Raw genomic sequence first — 18,388 nt, 5'->3', positions numbered from 1 at the left:
CTCACCCAGCTCCCCCATGATTCGCACCCCGTCTGTGTGTGTGTGTCTGTGTGTATGCTTACAGGCCTGCTGACAGTGATACTTCAGCAGAATGTTGCCCTTTCCTCATTCCTTTGATGTGACCAGGTCTTGCTGTGATAATGAGGCCTGCGCCCCGCCGCAAGGTGAACATCCTGCAGGGTGCCCTGGGCTCTGCCAGAGCACGGCCCAACCCCCACACCTCCTGCTCCACCACCACGCCAAGCAGCCATGCAGAGCTGACAAAGACCCATCCATGCACCACTGTACTGCTCTCTAACATACTGCAGGACGACGTCTTACTCTGTCCAGCGTTCAGCTTAACCCTTTCACTACCAAATGGTCAACCCTTTCTCTGCGACAATACAGCAGGTTAACCCTTTCACTGCCACATGACAAAGTGTTAATCCTAGTTTCACTACCACGCTACAGAAGGTTAACCCGTTCACTACCACACTGCAGACGGTTAACCGTCTGTAGTGTGGTAGTGAAAGGTTAACCTTCTGTAGTGTGGTAGTGGAAGGGTTAAAACCTCAGGCCCGTCAATCAAGCTAGCTCGACCCAGTCACGCTGTGTTTTCTTCTGATCTCGTTCCCATGTTACGGTTTGTCCCGGCTCCATAAACAAACAAACAAACAGACCATCAACTATCCAACCAGCGTTCTGTGGTAACCTTGGCTCATATCGACTCACTCTGATCCAACAGCCAATTTTTTGGCTTTAGAAAAGAAAAACTACTGAATGAACATGTAATAATTACACTCTCTTTTTTCTAGGTTATTTATATACATATATACTGTATACAAAAATGTATATGTATAATTTGGCTCCCCAAACATATGGAATTAACAGAGTTGAACACTTTGATGAGCGACGAGATTCTTCTCATCAAAGCTAGGCCTGTTTGGACCAGTATAATGCCAGTATGAGTGCTAGTGTTATTGGCTTGCACACTGTCCTGCTGCCAGAGTAGGTCAATGGTTTAGATCAGTGGTGCCCAACCAGTCGATCGCGATCGACAGGTAGATCGCGGGCTGATTTGAAGTAGATCTCGATTAATAAAATTTGATTATTATTAAAAAAAATATATATTTTTTTGGAAAATCAACTCTGCCTCTCCTTGTTAACTACAACAAGCAATGCTGTTTGTTATTTAAGATGAGGTCGGACTCTGCACTGACAGATTTGTGTTCATTATGCTGCTTTTATAAAGCCTCAAATGACGGCTTACAATATAAAATTTTGGCTGGTAGCTCTCGGCTAGGTGGTAAATAAAAAAGTAGATCTTGGTTCAAAAAAGGTTGGCCACCCCTGGTTTAGATTATGAGAACTCCATTAAGCCTCAATGGGATCCAACTGGAGGATGCTGGGTAATGCACCCAGTTCTATACTGCAGTTCTGTCGGCGGTAGGAAAGAAGACACATGGCCATTAACGGGGGTCCTTTGTTTGCGTATGCGGTGTATACGTTTATGCTCCTGCGTGTGCGTTTTCTTTATTTTTGGGGGTGGGGGGGCGAGCAGTTCTCTTGATCTCCTGGCCATGTGCCACGACCATATTCAGTGTACGTTTGTCTCCCATGTGCTATTTGCTTTGCGGATTGCATGTGTGCATAGTGCCATTTGTCGGTCACGTGCCATCTCTCTGTGCATTAATGGAAAGTGTTTGATGTGCGCGTTCCTCCAGGGGTCTTAGGATGCGCGGGGGTCTTACGATGACAGCCAGTGTGACAAGTTTTCTCCGCGCGTCAAAATTACGCGGTGAATTAGCCGCAACAGCAGCAGCAGCGTTGGAATGTGTACGTTTCCCAGGCACATTTCTGCTATTGTAAATAATTAATTAAGAAGACTGTTTAGCTCTAGGTTCTGTCCTTATCCATGATCCTTTTACCATTGACCAACTATGGCCTCGGACATGATATCTACCCGTTAACGGCTGGACTCTGACCGGCCAGCGGGGTTTAGGATTGAAATGAGGGGAGAAGGCGGGGCTGATAAAGAGTGGGGCCTTCATGGATGTACATGTTTCTCCAGGGCAGGCTTTCTCCTGTGACGCGTAGCCTCCTCCACTGCTGTCCCCCTGGTTCGCTCCTCTGGTTTCTCTCATTACCCCGGGCGGGTGGCGCTCCCCTCGCTTGCTGGCGGCCTGGCTTTCTTCTCCATTAATTGGGTTTCGTTACATTAAGCCCCCTGGCCACGGGGCCATCCTGCCAATAAAGCATTCCATTTTTAGCACGCCACAGAAAGCTGGTGGGGTTCAACCCACTCCGGGAATGGTAATTGGTTATTTATTTAAGCTTCCCCAGGTTGGTCTCCACTGGTTTGGTGAAGAGGTTGGATGAGGGAGGGAGGGAGGGAGGGAGGGAGGGAGGGAGGGAGGGTGGGTGACAGCCAGGAAGAGAGGGAGAGCGGTCCCTTTCTTTTTGGTCTGCCCCTACAAAGACACTTAGGGGGAGTGAGGGAGGGAATGTTTGCTCACCTTTGTTGGGTAAAGGTCAGACAACACACACACACACACACACCTGAGCGCGAACACCTGGTCCAAGGGTGTCTCTATAGGGTTTTAGTACAGGCCACACCCTCGCCCCTCTCTCTCTTTCTTTCTCTGTTTACAGTCTTTGAGTTTCAGCTTTTACAGAGGCTGCCCATCTAGTAATCTAGTCTTCTTTATGGACTGATCATCAGTGCATCCATTGGCCAAAGACTACTTAAACAAACAGCCGATGGTTGGATTCACTCAGCTGTGAGTGAGTCACACGCTTGCCTTCAAATGATTTCCCTTTTTTCTTTGCTCTCGGGTGGGAATGGCGTTATTTTAGCCGACTCAAGGCTGATCTTTTGATTGGTGCCGTGAACAGCATTCATCCTTCTCCTCAATGTTCCCCTTCACAGTCACACAGTCACTCACTGTTGTGTTTACTCTTTTATCCACGTGCCACTGCCATATTTTCTTCCTCCATTTCTCTCCCTCAAGGCCAGCGGTGACCAGGTGAGCGTAGGGTTATTATTTGGGGTAGGTAGTTATTTTTTGGAGGGGAAACGGTGAGGAGAGATTCAGCAGCATGGGAATCAATAGTCTAAAGCCACACGTCTCTCTCTCTCTCTGACTGGTGGTGAAACACGTCGCACGTGGTTTTCCACACACACACACTTGATTGTAGCTGCAGGGCGGGAAGAGTCCTCATTGCATATAAATTACAGAAGTGGGAAGAGATTATTATAAAATTCCCGCTTTCCTTCTTTTTTTTCTCCCCCACCCCACTCTGCAGAAGTGGGATAATTGAGTGGAGTATAAAAGACACGCTGAGAGAGAGAGAGAGAGAGAGATTCTAAAAAAAAGGCAACAGAGAGAGAGAGACTTCATACCATGCTACTGTGGCGTTTCACATACCGCTACAGTGTACACTACACATACACAAACAAACAGAAAGAGCAATCGTGGCAGTAATCTAAGTACAATCTGACCCAGAGAGTAACTGCTTTGAGGTCACTTGTAAGTAAAATAAAAAGAACCCAACACATCCACTCCCCCCTCCTTACGAAACCCAACACACCCCTTCCACCGAACTCTGTTTTCAGACGGCACGCCAAGTCACTGGCTCCCCGCGCTCACACTGGAGCTTCTCCTCCGTCCAGGGCTCCCTGCCAGCTTCAGTTCCGCACAATGAATTTCTCTTAAAACCACATCTGAGGGGCTCTTTTTAAAAGGGCCGGCCAAGCCTGGTTATAAAATTCCAAATGGAACGTTTTCTTTTCAATTTGCGCCGCCTCTCTCCTCCTCTCGCTCTCTCCTCTCCCGACGAAATATGAATAGAAAGATCGTAAGCCTATTATTTCTCCTTCGACAATAAAAGGGACCTCCAATATGGCCGCTGCTGAGGGCTTTTTTTGAAGCGGAAAGGGGATGAAGGATGAAATGGCTGCGACACTGCGTGACCCTGGTGGCTGTGGTCAGCCGAGGCCGCCCGACCACTTCCTCTCCAGAAGCTTAGTAAAAAGAAAAGTGTGGATATTTTTTTTGTATGTGCGTAAACTTGGCAAGAGGCAGGAAGTTGGAAGAAAGGCACAGCAAGCCAATAAGAAGCCACCTGGAAGTATTAAAATGGTCGCCCCATGGCGCCTGATCACCTCGAATGACTGGAACTTTGTGTGTGTGGGGGGGGGGGTCAGAAGTAATACTTGCCATCTGTGGATCTTGGTTACCTAAAACGATTCACCTCGTCCGAAATATAAGAATTGATATAAGAGGAGTAATATTAAGACATGCAAGTATGGCGTCATTGTTTTGTGCGTCTGATTTGGTGATTTAATGATTCGGAGATCTTGGCACAGTTTTGCGGCAGTGGTGTGTTGAAGATATTTTGGAGCATGCCGGCGCTTCCTCTGAATATGCACCCAGATATCTATAAACGCTGTGTCGGTCACAGAAGTCGGGAGGTTTCTCCTCGGTGGATTTAGCCTTAAGGATGGCACACAATGGAGGCAGTATATTAAGAAGTTGAGAGAAATGGGCTTTGACAGCTGCGACTGGGGAAGCACAAAAGAGGTCTTCTCCAATATGGAGGACTGGGGCTGTTTCAAAAGGGCCCGCAGCTTTTCCCAGGTGCCAGGGAGTCGGACACCCTGACTGTAGTGTTGTTTTTTTTATACTACACCATATTGTGTGTGTGTTATATTGACGACCCACGCCTCCGTCCTCTCCTCTCTATTCGCTCTGCCACCAGTAAGAGCAGAGGGATACTTAAAGGGGAATTTTACCACCCCATTCTGAGAATTCACACATGATCTCCCTGTGCCCCAGGACGGTTCAGTCAGTACTGTGAACATGCACCACTCTCTCCTAAAGCTAGAAATCAGAGAGAGACAGAGAGAACCCTCCAGAACTCTCCAATCGGTGATGTAACTGGGGTGTAAAATCTGGGGCTGGCTGTGACTTTGTGAGGCCATAAAATGTGAGCTCAAATGAGCTTTTAAAGGACCCGTCTAGCTTTGACTACTTCTCACCATTACCAGAGATTGTGTCTTTAACACATTTTGTGTTCATAGGTGTATTGAAGTGTGTGTTTTTAGTAGATGTGAGCCTACCTTTCACACTGCCACTGATGTTGAAAACATTTGACGGGTATGGTTAATTCGGGTTCACTTCAGACCCTCTAGCAGTGCTTGAATATAAACCTAATTTGGGTATAAGAGCTCACGCATCCATTTTATACATATAAAGTTAGAGCCCCATTCATTGTCTATGGAGCAGCCCCAGATTACATCCCAGTTACATCTCTGATTGGAGGGTCCTCACAATGGTGCATGCTCACAAATACTGACTGAACTGTCCTGGGGCACAGGAAGAACATTATGTGAATTCTTAACATGGGTAGCATACTAGCATTCCCCTTTTTTAAAGGACAATCCTCCAGGTTATTTTCTCCGTCCCACAGGGGAGCAAACGGGAGTGGAGAGGCGTCGCTATCATTTAGCCTCCAGTGTAGGCATGTCCCGGTTGGACTGGTCCCGGGTTGGTCCACTATTAGGGATAGCAGCAGCCCTACCATTAGCCCTCCCCCGGTGACATGAGGTATATCACTGCCACTCACAGATTATCCCATCACCTTTGACCCTAGCTGACCTGTGACAGGCGACCTGCCTCACCTGAGCTAGAGTTAAAAGGGTGTTTCACTAGCTAATTAGTTAATCATTATGAGGTCATTAGCCGGTTTTTAAGGTGGATTTAGTTTTTTATTTAAATGTCTTTGTAGTCGTATATTTCAAATGGATAAATAGGGTTGCATATCATGTGTGCAGTGTGCACAGACATGGGCCAGAAGAGATTAAATGCATGGTCAGATCAGGAATCTGGTCTACACACACACACACACACACACTGCATCCCAGGTTCCTGGTCAGGACATTCCCAGAAGGCCAAGGGGGGCTGGGGGAGGGTGGTGCCAGTCTGTGAGAGGGTCGAGAAACACAGACATTCCAACCAGGCCTGTCTCGAGGGGGGGGAGGGGGGGCTTTGGTCCCACAACCCACTGCTGACCAATTAGCACCGCGGGAAAGTCACCCTGGCACACATCACCTCACCAGGGGCCACGTTTATAAAAAGGTTCTTGTGCACAAATCGTGTGCTTAGGACCAAATCCAAGCCAAAGTCGTGTTTTATTAATAATAAGTCATCTTGATGTCAAAGTCTTGAGGTTTATTTGAACCTTCTCTAGTTTTCTTTGATACAGTAAAAGCTAAAAACGTTTCCATCACTACCCAAAGTATGAACGCTGTTTAGGTATAACTTCCATCTGTTTCTATCATATTCTTTGTTTTAAATGATCGTACGAAGACATCTAGGATAAATTCAAAGAACGATAAATGATGCCCAATGAGGATGAGGATTTTTCACAAAGCGTAATGTTTCTTTCGATGTGGCTCACCACCCTACACGAGATTGATGCGTCTCAGATTAGCCGTAGATCCTTCTGAGGTGATATTGTGACTGGACGCGTCAGTTCTGGACTCGGATTGTGAATAGTAGATTTAACATGGCTAAGCAGTACCATGTGTTCAGTGTTGTTGAAGCGTGTAAGCGCCAGGGGCTGGGGGGGGGGGGGGGTTTGGTCTGGCTGGGTCTATTTTGGCTGTTAGGGGGCAGGTCCCTCAGAGTCGGCCCAGGGGCGGGGGGGGCCTGTGGCCAGGCCAGTGTTGACGTGATTAAACCTGCATTTGGTGCCACTGCAGATGGCTCACCCCCCCCCCCCCCCCTCTCTCTGTGTAACCACCCCCTTCTCCTACCCTCTCCTCCTCCTCCTCCATCCCTCATCCCTCCTTCCCCCGGCTCTGGCTCTATAATGAACTCCCCTTATTCACCGACTAATGACTGCCTTTGATCTCCCGCCTAAAAGACCTCTGCTCTAACTCTACCCTGTGGGTCTCTCTTTCTCTCCCCCCCCCCCCCCCCCCTCTCTCTCTCTCTCTCTCTCTCTCGTACAAACTCTCTCTTGCGCTCCTGCTCTGTCTCTTTCACTCATCCTCCTCCTCTCGCTCCGTTTCTCTCTCCCTTTCTCTCTCCCTCATTTGCCGTCTCGAAGACATGCTCACACAGTTTGTTGTTGTTGTTGTTGTGTTTAGCTGCTACCTTCAGGCGGCGACAGAGTTGTAGTTCTCGCTGACCTAGACTAAACAAAGTTTTGAGGTGTTGTTGAGCCAGGGGCTGGGAAGACATTTATAACTGTATGGGAATATGTATTTTTTTTTTTTGACCATGCCATTAATCTTCACCCACATTATTAGGATGTATGGTACCTCGCAGCAGACCACCCATACTGTGTGTGTGCAGCACAGATCACCCATAGAGGGAGGAGGACCGTATCTTGAACCTCGGTGCCCCGGCGGTCCGGCCACACAAGAAGTCACGAAGCGATTTGAAGATGGTATTGATTTGAATATTTCTTTTTATACGTCTTCTCTTTTTCTTTCCGTAGTCCAACAAGGTTCCAGTGGTCCAGCCGTCCCACGCAGTCCATCCCCTCACCCCGCTGATCACGTACAGTGACGAGCACTTTGCTCCTGGACCACACTCTGGACATCATCCCCAGGACGGCAGTAAACAAGGTAGGGGACCACACTCCAGACACCATGCCCAGGACGCCAGTGAACAAGGTAGGGACCACACTCTGGCCACCATGCCCAGGACGCCAGTGAACAAGGTAGGGACCATCCCCAGGACGCCAGTGAACAAGGTAGGGACAGAGGGAAGACCATGTAGTCACATGGGCAACAGCTTGTACCCATAGCTAAACCCCCTCCAGTCATGAATAAATCTCTATATATTAGAGAAGGAGACTGAGGAGATTCATTATGATATCATGTAATCTTGGACCTCGCTCACATCCCTTACCTCCTGGAAATCTGTTGACATATCTTGATCCTTAGTACTAGGCTACTATATACACCACTGGCCAGAACCTGCTGTACAAACAGACACGAGTGATTATAACCCCTTGGCTTTTGTGCATTACCATAACGAATCGCACCCCCCCCCCCCCCCCCCCCCCCCCCTTATATCTGCTCTCAAAATGAACTCTGCATGGCATAGCGGTTCATTACAGTTCATTACGGCAGTCACGGTGAACGCTTTTTCTATCCAAAACATGAAACGCACACACGCCGCCATACTCCTGCTCCGTAGACATGCATGCGTTTCCTCCCTCCCACGAGGCAGCCTGTGTGACAGCCCAACGACAGCCTCTCGCTGCCCTCTCCCTCGCTCGCGCTGCCTTTATCTTTGGGTAACAACGACGAGCTAAAAACTCTTGACAGGCTCCGGAGGAGCGTCGCTGCCGTTCACGACCCGCACAGCTGGAGATGCCAAGCAGTGAAGAGACACCGGGACCCTCCTGTCGCCGCTCTCTGTCACCCTTTTTTCTCCTCGATTCCTCCTCGTTTCTTCTTTAGCGGGCTGCCAGTCGAGGAAGCGGGGAGAGAGGGGAGCAGCGGCAGACAGGATGTAGCGGAGGATGATGGTGGTGATGAAGATGACGAGGCAGAGATGATCTGAGGGATAGGATATAAATAACAGTGTGGAGTTCACAGGAGAATTGGATCAAGGAGATGAGGATTGTTGAGGAAGAAAAAATGTCTTAATGCATCAGATACTTTGCGGAGTGGTTCGCCAAGGAAAACAGGAAAGATTGCGCTAAAAAAGAAGGTTATGAACGCTTTCATGTGCACACGCAAGGCACGCACGCACACACACACGCACACACACACACACACACACACACAGAATATAATGCAATACTTCAGAAGTGTGTTGCCATCTCATACTCTTTACAAAGTAAAGTGTAGTACTTGTGTTCATGCTGGTCTTGCTTGCTCCCAAGGGATCCAGCGAGTTGATGATAAACACTGGAGCATCGCAGCGTCTCCTGAGGCTCTGCCTCTATATGTTTGATCCTATAGAACCGTGTGTCCGTGTTGACATCTAGTAGAAGAAGTCTTCCAGCCATATTCACGCCTAAACATCGTATGGCCCACGATACGATATTATTACGATACTAGAGAGCCCCATTATTGTAATATTGCGATATGTTTTACATGATTTATTTGTTTTAACTTTTTTCAATAAAAAATGATGTCCTCAACGGAAAACTGTCAACATCTGCAGTAAAGATTTTATATACAACATCTGTTTTATCTGATACGATAATGTTCTGTTTGATCTAATACGATAATGTTCTGTTTTTTTATCTAATAGGATTATGTTCTGTTTTATCTAATATGATAATGTTCTGTTTTATCTAATACGATAATGTTTTCACTGTTCACCTCATTTTTATTGCAGCAAAATGGGATTGTGTTTATTTGTTAAATATTGATACTTGGTGTCAGTGTATTGATATATTATTGGCACACACAATATTGCGGTATATAGCTGTATTGATTTATTTTTCTATCAATAAGGCTCAGCTCTTTCTCTCATATTCCCATTGATCACTCTTCTCTCTCTCTCTCTCTCTCTCTCTCTCTCTCTCTCCCCCGGTCACTCCTTCCCTCTCTTTCTCATATATTCCCATCGACCAATAGTTGTGCTGCCTTCCTTTCTTAGTGGGGGGGGGGGGGGGGGGGGGGGAGGAGATCAGGACTTTGATCTGCTTGTTAATTATGAAAAACAATCATGGATTTTCTCATTATGAGCCTTAATATGCGCGGGCCGCAATGAGGGGCCGAAGGTCGATCCAGGGCCCCTTTGAACATTTACATCTCAACCTTGCATTGTAATTCCTCTTTAAAGACCAAGATGGAAAGTAGAAGAGTCATTTGAATATATAGATCAGTGGCAGGTTGCAGGGATCAGGGATGCACATTAAAAAAAATTCATATACAAATTTTCAAATAGACCTTCGCTCCTGTTAAGGATCATAAATCAATGCATAAACATGTCCATAAAATGGAAGTTTTGTTGGATTCGCCTCCCCCAATATCAAAGTATGATCCTTTTTATTTGCCTGGAATGGAGAGGCATATTGGAGCAGAATGGTGGCGAAGATCATTTGAAGCACAAAATGATGTGGAATTAGTGTTGTGTAACATTAGCCTATGTTGTCATGTATGTGGCTCGTTAAATGCTTGCTGCACTCGCGTGCACCTCTCCAAACAGAATAGATTGGGCTAGTGGTTACATAGCTAGCTAGAAGTAAATGAAAGGTTAATAGAGGCTGTGGCCAACTATATCTCTGCCAGCCCAGGCACTTACTAAAAACAAGTCAGACTGACATTATTGCTGGCAGTACATTCCCAGAGGTCTATCCTCTGGTTGCGCTGTATCTTTTAATCCAGTATTTAGTTTTGTATTAAAACGGTCATCGTTATATAATGTTGGCTCCATGGTTATAACACCGGAACGCTTGCTTCTGTATGAGAAATAAAAGACTGTCATTCCAGACCCGGAAAAGAGTGGAAGTAAAGAGAAACCATCTTTCCCTCGAACGCCTACCAGCAGTACTTTTCCCCTCAAAGACAAAAGTCAATCTAATTGACAATAATGTTACAAATCGTTTTCATTCACGAAGCTCTTATCACGACACACGACGATACACGACAGTTATCGATTTTGTCTGGTTATTTGTGAACATCCCTATTTTCAATGCATCCTAGAAACCATGCGGTTGGTTAGTTAGTAGTTATCGGTTAGGTCCGTCTGCAGTCTCCTCGGAGATGAGGAGTCTAAAAGGGTGTGAGGTGTCGACGGGGCTTTGTGAAAGGGGAGTAAGTAGCAATAAAGCACCTTAAGGTGTCCACGCAAAGACTTAGTCCACAGCCTTTGGTGTGGGGTTCCTTTTAGGGGTATGAGTGACGGGGTTAACCCTCGTCTTGACGGGGTTAACACTATCCCCCCTCCCCTCCCTCCATGACTCCCTGCCTCCTTCCCTCCTGCCCTTAGGAGGGCCCTAAGGAGTGCGTGGCGGGGGATTAGGGGGCAGGGGGTAGCGATCTGCACACTAGGAATCCAGCGCCGTTACACTGGCTTTGGAGATATAAGCCCCTGGCTCTCCCTGCCTCTCCGAGGAGGGGAGGCCCTTTTAGACCGTAGCCCAGAGAGAGGACGACGACGAGAGAGAAAAAGAGCGAGAGGACGAGAGACGAGATAGTGGAGACGGGGACGGGGGGGGGGGGGGGGGGGTGAGCCTGGCTCCAGCTGGGATTAGAAGATGCTGCTAATCTGGAGGCATTTGCCCTCTTTTCTTCTCTCTGTGCGTGTGTGTGTGTGCGCTCACATATTTATGTATACAGTACACTAAAGTACATATTTAAGTATACAGTACACTAAAGTACATATTTATGTATACAGTACAGTACACTAAAGTACATATTTTTGTGGGCTCTCACACACAGCGCTTACAGGACTCAACCCCCTCCTGGTTAAGACGCTCGCACAACAAACTTGACCTTGAAGCCCAGTAGGAGCAGGCTAGATGGAGACATTGGAGTAGCTTAGCCCAGAAGATCTGGTGTCAGTCAGTCCTATCTCTACGGGGAGAGCTGCAGCCCGTACCACAAAGAGACAGCCTTAATTAACCAGTGATCGGCTTAAAGGCACCGAAGCACAGTGCAGGGACTCTGGCTAAATGGGCTAAATATCGTCTTTTTTTCCCTCTCTGTTTTGTGACGATGAAGGGTCGTGACACATGGCACAGGCTCACGCAGACGCAGTCTCTTTGATCCGGGGTATGACAACAGTATGTTGTCATGATGATAAATGTGGGCATCAATGATCTTTTGTGAATTCACAAATGGGTTTAAAACATGCACTGTCCAAGTCATCAATAGCGGTACGGCTGTCCCCTTTTAGTCAGTCAGTTTGATTTTAAGGCGCTGACTCACCTCTTTTCTTTCAAAAACGACAATTTAATCTCGTGTCTTTTGGTAAATCACTGGTTAAAAGGCACAGCGATGCAGGTCCTTTGTCTGCACAAGAGAAAATACCTCTTCATACCAGGATTGTTTCCTGTTTAGCAAAAAAATAATTAAAAGGTCTATGCCATTATTTCCCTGACACGACTGGGGCTGGGAATAAGAACGCATGTCCAGTCGAAAGGGAGAATCCTCACATAATCGTCCTCACTGTATTCCTGTATCAGTCATTTCCGAGTCTCCCCAGTCAAAACTAGAATTAATAAACTTAGTGGATGTGGGAATAAAAGCATTGCTTTATCTGTCTGGTTCAGGTCACTCCAGTCTGCCATTTTGAACCCCTCTTGATCTATCCCTGGTAGAGAGACATGACTTGCATTGGTATCTGTTTCTGTATAAAGCCATTATTGATGATCTTCCACCCTACATCACTTCATTACCGGACGGGAACTCTGGACCTTATCATACTCTCTCTGGTGATTGGCTCATACTTAAGGTCCCCAGAGTTATGCACTGACTTAGGAAAATCTGCATGTAGCTTCTGTGCCCCTGACATGTGGAATGTTTTGCAGAGCACCTTAAAACTCAATACTTTTCTAATTGTTTAATTGATTCACTTTTCTGTTTCTATATTGTGTTTTCTACCGCTCTACATCATTGTAAATTATCTTTTGAGATTAAATAGAATTGAATGAATATATATATATAAATTAAATATATATGGGCATGCACTTTCATTGTGATAATAATGTTGAGGTATTTTCCCATTCTGAAGTGAAGTCTTTCCTGAAAGAATGATGAGCACCTCTCTGGCAGGCACTAGATTGAACCCTTTCACTGCCACACGACAAAGGGTTAACCCTTTCACTACCACACTACATAAGGTTAACCCTTTGAAAGGTTAACCTTATGTAGTGGTAGTGAAAGGATAGCCTTCTATAGTGTGGTAGTGAAAGGGTTAAAGAGGTGCTTCTACATGATTGCAGGGAAACGCCATTTGACAGATTTGTCTATTTATTTAAAAGTTAGTCGACAAGGTCCTATGACTATTAGTTGATTTAAGAATGTATTTAGTAGAGGAACATTGTAGTTGTTGATTACTGTAGCAGATATGTACTTATTTACAAGGATGTAATAATAGTCTAATATAGTAGTAATAATAGGTAGGGCTGCTGGTAATTAAAGGTGCTCTAAGTGGTATTTTCTGATTGTTAAAATAAGTGGTCTTACATGTTAAAATAACAGCTCTACGTTCCTACAGCCATTACTGATATAGAGTGTCTGGTCAGTAATACGGGTCTCCTAGTCCCTCCACTCTGCAGTAAACAGGAAATAGAATTTCAAAACATAGCGGGGAAAAATGAAGCTTCGATTATTAGCTGATAATTAATACTGAGGCTTTGAAGCTCAAAAACTGGTAATGGGGTGATTAAGTTAGTAATACGAGTGTTGTTGTTGATTCTCCACAGGTATGAGGCACCACCCTGGACCAGACATGACCAACTTCTACTCCCTGTCTCCTGGAGGAGTGGGCCAGATCACCCCACCGCTGGGATGGTGAGAGAGGGAGACACACACACACACACACACAGACACACACAGACTAGGATTGGGCGATGTCTGCCGAATTGGTATATGAGGATGTCCACAGTAGGGCTGGGCGATATATAGAGTATACTCGATGTATCGCGGCTTGTTCTACATGAGATGTAGTAAATTACTATATCGTGAACATCGAGTATATGTTGTCACGTTGCGGCTGAGATGAGACTTGCTTTTGCGCAGAGCTGTCCTCTCATTTCATTATAGACGCATGACCAGCGTGGACCTTAAATGACATGCAATTGTAATTTCATTAGACAGACCAGCGCGGACCTTTAATGACATGCAATTTAATTGACACGAGCAATGGGCTAACGTTAGCTGCTAACCAAGTTATCCATGATGACTATGCTAAGCTAACTAGCGTTAGCTGCTAACCCTGGAAAACGCTCAAAGCGGACTCCACAACACTAGTTCCATTCGTGAGGAAAGGGGGTGGGTTATATTGACGACGCTTGACCACAGAAGTTTAAACATAACTTCATATTTTTTGGTTATTCGTTTCTTTATATCATCCAGTTTCCATCTCCGTGTGTTAAACTCTTCCTGTTAACATTCGAGTGTGACATCATCACCTACGGCAGCTTAGACGATCAAAACGCAAACTTAGAACAAAACCCGAGCGCGCTCTCGCTCTCTCTCTCGCTCTCTCTCTACATTCAATGATTTAAAGTAGCCAAACGTTACAGTATAAATACTAACTGGATAGTTAACTGGATAGTTGATGATATAAACATTTATCTGAAATATTCTAAAATCATTAAGTCTGCTATAAGCCATTATCCCTTTGTGTGTGATTATTATTTTCTCACAGTAGTGTGTGTATATATATATATGTGTGTTTGGCTAAAGTGGATAGAAAACACAGTACTGTGCAAAAGTCTTAGGCACCCAAGGGTTTTTATATAAATTGTCTTGGATGTAAATAATTTTTTTATTAGTGTCAGTAGACTACTCTTAGTACATTTTCATTAAATTATTTTTTAAAGCATCTTCATGGTTTAATAATGCAAACATATGTTGCAGGGACTTATTATAATCATCATATTGGTGTGACTGTATGCATCAAAGGGTTAAATCAAGCATTTTTAAGTGCTTTAGAGGAAATATCGCGATATATATTGTGTATCGTGATATGGCCATAAAATATTGCAATATCATTTAGAGGCCATATCGCCCAGCCCTAGTCCACAGTGAAACATCGCGATGGGACGCTGATGTCATTGTGGTGGGGGTGAGGGGGGTCATGTTATGAGCTACTCCTATAAAGGTACTATCATTTTTTATATACTTTCTTTTGTTGTATGTAGGGCTGTGTTAAATACTTCTAAGCTTCGTTCGATGGGCATGGGATTCAAATATGAAAATAAAATTCGAATATATAATATTTTTTAAATGTGTATATATATATATATATATTTCTTTTTTGCTAAATCAACTCTGCCTCTCTTTGTTAATTACAACAAGCAATGCTGTTTGTTATTTAAGATGAGGTCGGACTGACTCGGCACTGACAGATTTGTGTTCATTGTGCTGCTTTTATAAAGCCTCAAATGACGGCTTACAATATTTCATGAAAGCGTTTCGTTTGTCTAAGATTTAAAAAGGTTTACTTTGTCACAGCACTGACAAAGTTGAACAAAGTGCTGTACAAGTCCCACAACATACATTTTTTTTAAAGAAAATTAAATTAAAAAAAAGAAGAGATTATTTATCTCGAAGCTTCGAATTAAAATCGAATCTCGGCCCCGAAGCTTCGAATTCCAAAAAAAATATGCGAAGGTCAGCCCTAGTTGTATGCATGTATGTTGGTTATTAATTACAACTTTTATTCTTTGCACATTTGAGCTCATTCACAGCTTCATCCTCACCTATTAGTCTCAAAGCTGCCTCATTAAGCAGATCATCTGATTATAAAAGAAAACAATAAATACTAGTCTTTTATTATTACTGTTAAATATGAATATGGTGGAAGGTCGTCGGCCCAACCCCAACACAGACACGCATGTATATATAATATATATATATACACGGTATATGTATGTATATCACGCCAAACATGTCGTACACGGTCGCTCTAAAGGATGGACATGGTCCAGGTTGTCCTCGCCGCACTGTAAGGTCCTGTGCACACAGACATCACAGCCCTGACACAGAGAGTGTCTCGGTGGTGCTGCGTTTCACGGCGCTGAAGGCCAGTCGTCGTCCTCCTGGAGGGAGGTCTGCTCCAGGCCTCCTAGCCCTGCCGCCCGCCGCCGCGGCTTCAACCACACTGTCTCTGTGTGCCCAGCACATGTCAAACACATCAGCCCCCGACGTGCCCCTGCATAACCATGTGGCTGCTTGGCTCCCTTCAAAGGCCTCTGGAAGTACTTGTCTCCCGGGCCACACTAGATATGTTTGAAAAGCCCTCTTTCTCCTCTTTCCCCTCTTCCTCCTCTTCCTCCTCCCACCCTGACTTTCTGTTCTCTTTATTTTTCTTCACAGTTCTTTTTTCTCTACCTCTTGTGCGTCCCTTTTCCGTCTCTCACTCCCTCCCTCGTACTGTTGCCTCTATGTCTCTCTCTCCCCCCTCTAGTGTACTGTTTCCTGTCTCTCTCTCCCTCTCGTACTGTTGCCTCTATGTCTCTCTCCCTCTCTCGTACTGTTGCCTCTTATGTCTCTCTCTCTCCCTCATACTGTTGCCTCTCTCTCCCTCTCGTACTGTTGCCTCTATGTCTCTCTCTCCCTCTCTCGTACTGTTGCCTCTATGTCTCTCTCTCCCTCTCTCGTACTGTTGCCTCTTATGTCTCTCTCTCTCCCTCATACTGTTGCCTCTCTCTCCCTCTCGTACTGTTGCCTCTATGTCTCTCTCTCCCTCTCTTGTACTGTTGCCTCTATGTCTCTCTCTCCCTCTCTTACAGTTGCCTCTATGTCTCCCTCTCCCTCTCTCTCATACTGTTGCCTCTATGTCTCTCTCTCTCCCTCTCTTACAGTTGCCTCTGTCTCTCTCCCTCTCTCATACTGTTGCCTCTGTCTCTCTCTCCCTCTCTCATACTGTTTTTTCTATGTCTCCCTCTCTCATACTGTTTCTTCTGTCTGTCTCTCTCTCTCTCTCTCTCTCTCTCTCTCTCTCTCTCTCTCTCTCTCTCTCTCTCTCTCTCTCTCTCTCTCTCGTACTGTTGCCTCTATGTCTCTCTCCCTCTCGTACTGTTGCCTCTATGTCTCTCTCCCTCTCGTACTGTTGGCTCTATGTCTCTCTCCCTCTCGTACTGTTGGCTCTATGTCTCTCTCCCTCTCGTACTGTTGCCTCTATGTCTCCCTCTCTCTTACTGTTGGCTCTATGTCTCTCTCCCTCTCGTACTGTTGGCTCTATGTCTCTCTCCCTCTCTCGTACTGTTGGCTCTATGTCTCTCTCCCTCTCGTACTGTTGTCTCTATGTCTCTCTTCCTCTCGTACTGTTGCCTCTATGTCTCTCTCCCTCTCGTACTGTTGGCTCTATGTCTCTCTCCCTCTCTCGTACTGTTGGCTCTATGTCTCTCTCCCTCTCGTACTGTTGGCTCTATGTCTCTCTCCCTCTCTCGTACTGTTGGCTCTATGTCTCTCTCCCTCTCTCGTACTGTTGGCTCTATGTCTCTCTCCCTCTCGTACTGTTGGCTCTATGTCTCTCTTCCTCTCGTACTGTTGGCTCTATGTCTCTCTCCCTCTCGTACTGTTGGCTCTATGTCTCTCTCCCTCTCGTACTGTTGGCTCTATGTCTCTCTCTCCCTCTTGTACTGTTGGCTCTATGTCTCTCTCCCTCTCGTACTGTTGGCTCTATGTCTCTCTCTCCCTTTCGTACTGTTGTCTCTCTCTCCCTCTCGTACTGTTGCCTCTATGTCTCTCTCTCCCTCTCTCGTACTGTTGCCTCTATGTCTCTCTCTCCCTCTCTCGTACTGTTGTCTCTACTGTATGTCTCTCTCTCGTACTGTTGCCTCTATGTCTCTCTCTCCCTCTCTCGTACGGTTGTCTCTACTGTATGTCTCTCTCTCGTACTGTTGCCTCTGTCTCTCTCTCCCTCTCTCGTACTGTTGCCTCCTGTCTCTCTCTCCCTCCTGTACTGTTGTCTCTACTGTATGTCTCTCTCTCTCTCTTTCTCTCTCGTACTGTTGCCTCTATGTCTCTCTCTCCCTCTCTTACATTGTCGTCTCTGTGTCTCTCTCATACTGTTGCTCCTCTATCTCTCTCTGTCAGCACAGAGGCTGGTATAGACAGTGCTTCAGGCTCACTCCTGAGTGAAGCCAGATGTGAGGTGCAGGATCAGGCGAGGTTTCAAGTCCCAGATGCTTCCCTCCTGTGGTCCCCCAACCCCCACTCCATCCTCCCCCATTTCCCCTCAACCCCACTCCCACTCATCCATATTCCCCCACTCCCCCATCATCCCCCGTTCCCCCGTAACTCCCGTAAGCCCCTCCGAAACCGGGCACCTGTATTGTCTTTAGAAATCAACGTAGCTGAAGGCGGCTAGGTGGTGTAGTGGGCAAGGCACTCGCCACCAGTGTGGAGACGCTAGGATTCGCGTGTTCGAATCCAGCTCTCCACATTGTTTTTCAGTTTGGCTGGTCGTCCGCAGTAATACACATTGGCCGTATTACGGGGAGGGAAAACTGAAGGGTGGGGATCGAACGTTGTGAACAAGCGACTCCTACAAGTCGGTTGGTGCGCCTGCGCAGTAGAATCAGGAAGTGTCGGGGGCAGCGTGAGCCTCCCACGCGTTACTCCTCGACACTGAGAGATCGAGCTGCGCAGGTGAAAAGATGCGACTGCTGTTACCTCAAGTACCGGAGGGGACTTGTGCTATGTATGACTTAGTCCACATTGCAGCCGGCTTGTGGGAGGCAAGAAACA

At 46.1% G+C, this 18,388-nt stretch overlaps 1 protein-coding gene across 1 annotated transcript in view; it reads left to right on the top strand.

The window, feature by feature from the left end:
- lef1 (lymphoid enhancer-binding factor 1) overlaps positions 1 to 18,388 on the top strand; it is a 59,435-nt gene that overhangs the window by 24,842 nt on the left and 16,205 nt on the right. Inside the window, exons 4-6 of the mRNA XM_084318232.1 lie at positions 7,489 to 7,618; positions 13,390 to 13,477; positions 17,735 to 17,804. Coding sequence (XP_084174358.1) covers positions 7,489 to 7,618; positions 13,390 to 13,477; positions 17,735 to 17,804 — 288 coding nt within the window. The remainder of the gene's footprint in view (positions 1 to 7,488; positions 7,619 to 13,389; positions 13,478 to 17,734; positions 17,805 to 18,388) is intronic.

This window comes from Notolepis coatsorum (assembly GCF_963971535.1).
Source record: "Notolepis coatsorum genome assembly, chromosome: 7".
In the NCBI taxonomy this organism is placed as follows: domain Eukaryota; kingdom Metazoa; phylum Chordata; class Actinopteri; order Aulopiformes; family Paralepididae; genus Notolepis; species Notolepis coatsorum.
Note: the sequence above shows the minus strand (reverse complement) of the source record. Positions and strands in the feature narration are given on the sequence as shown.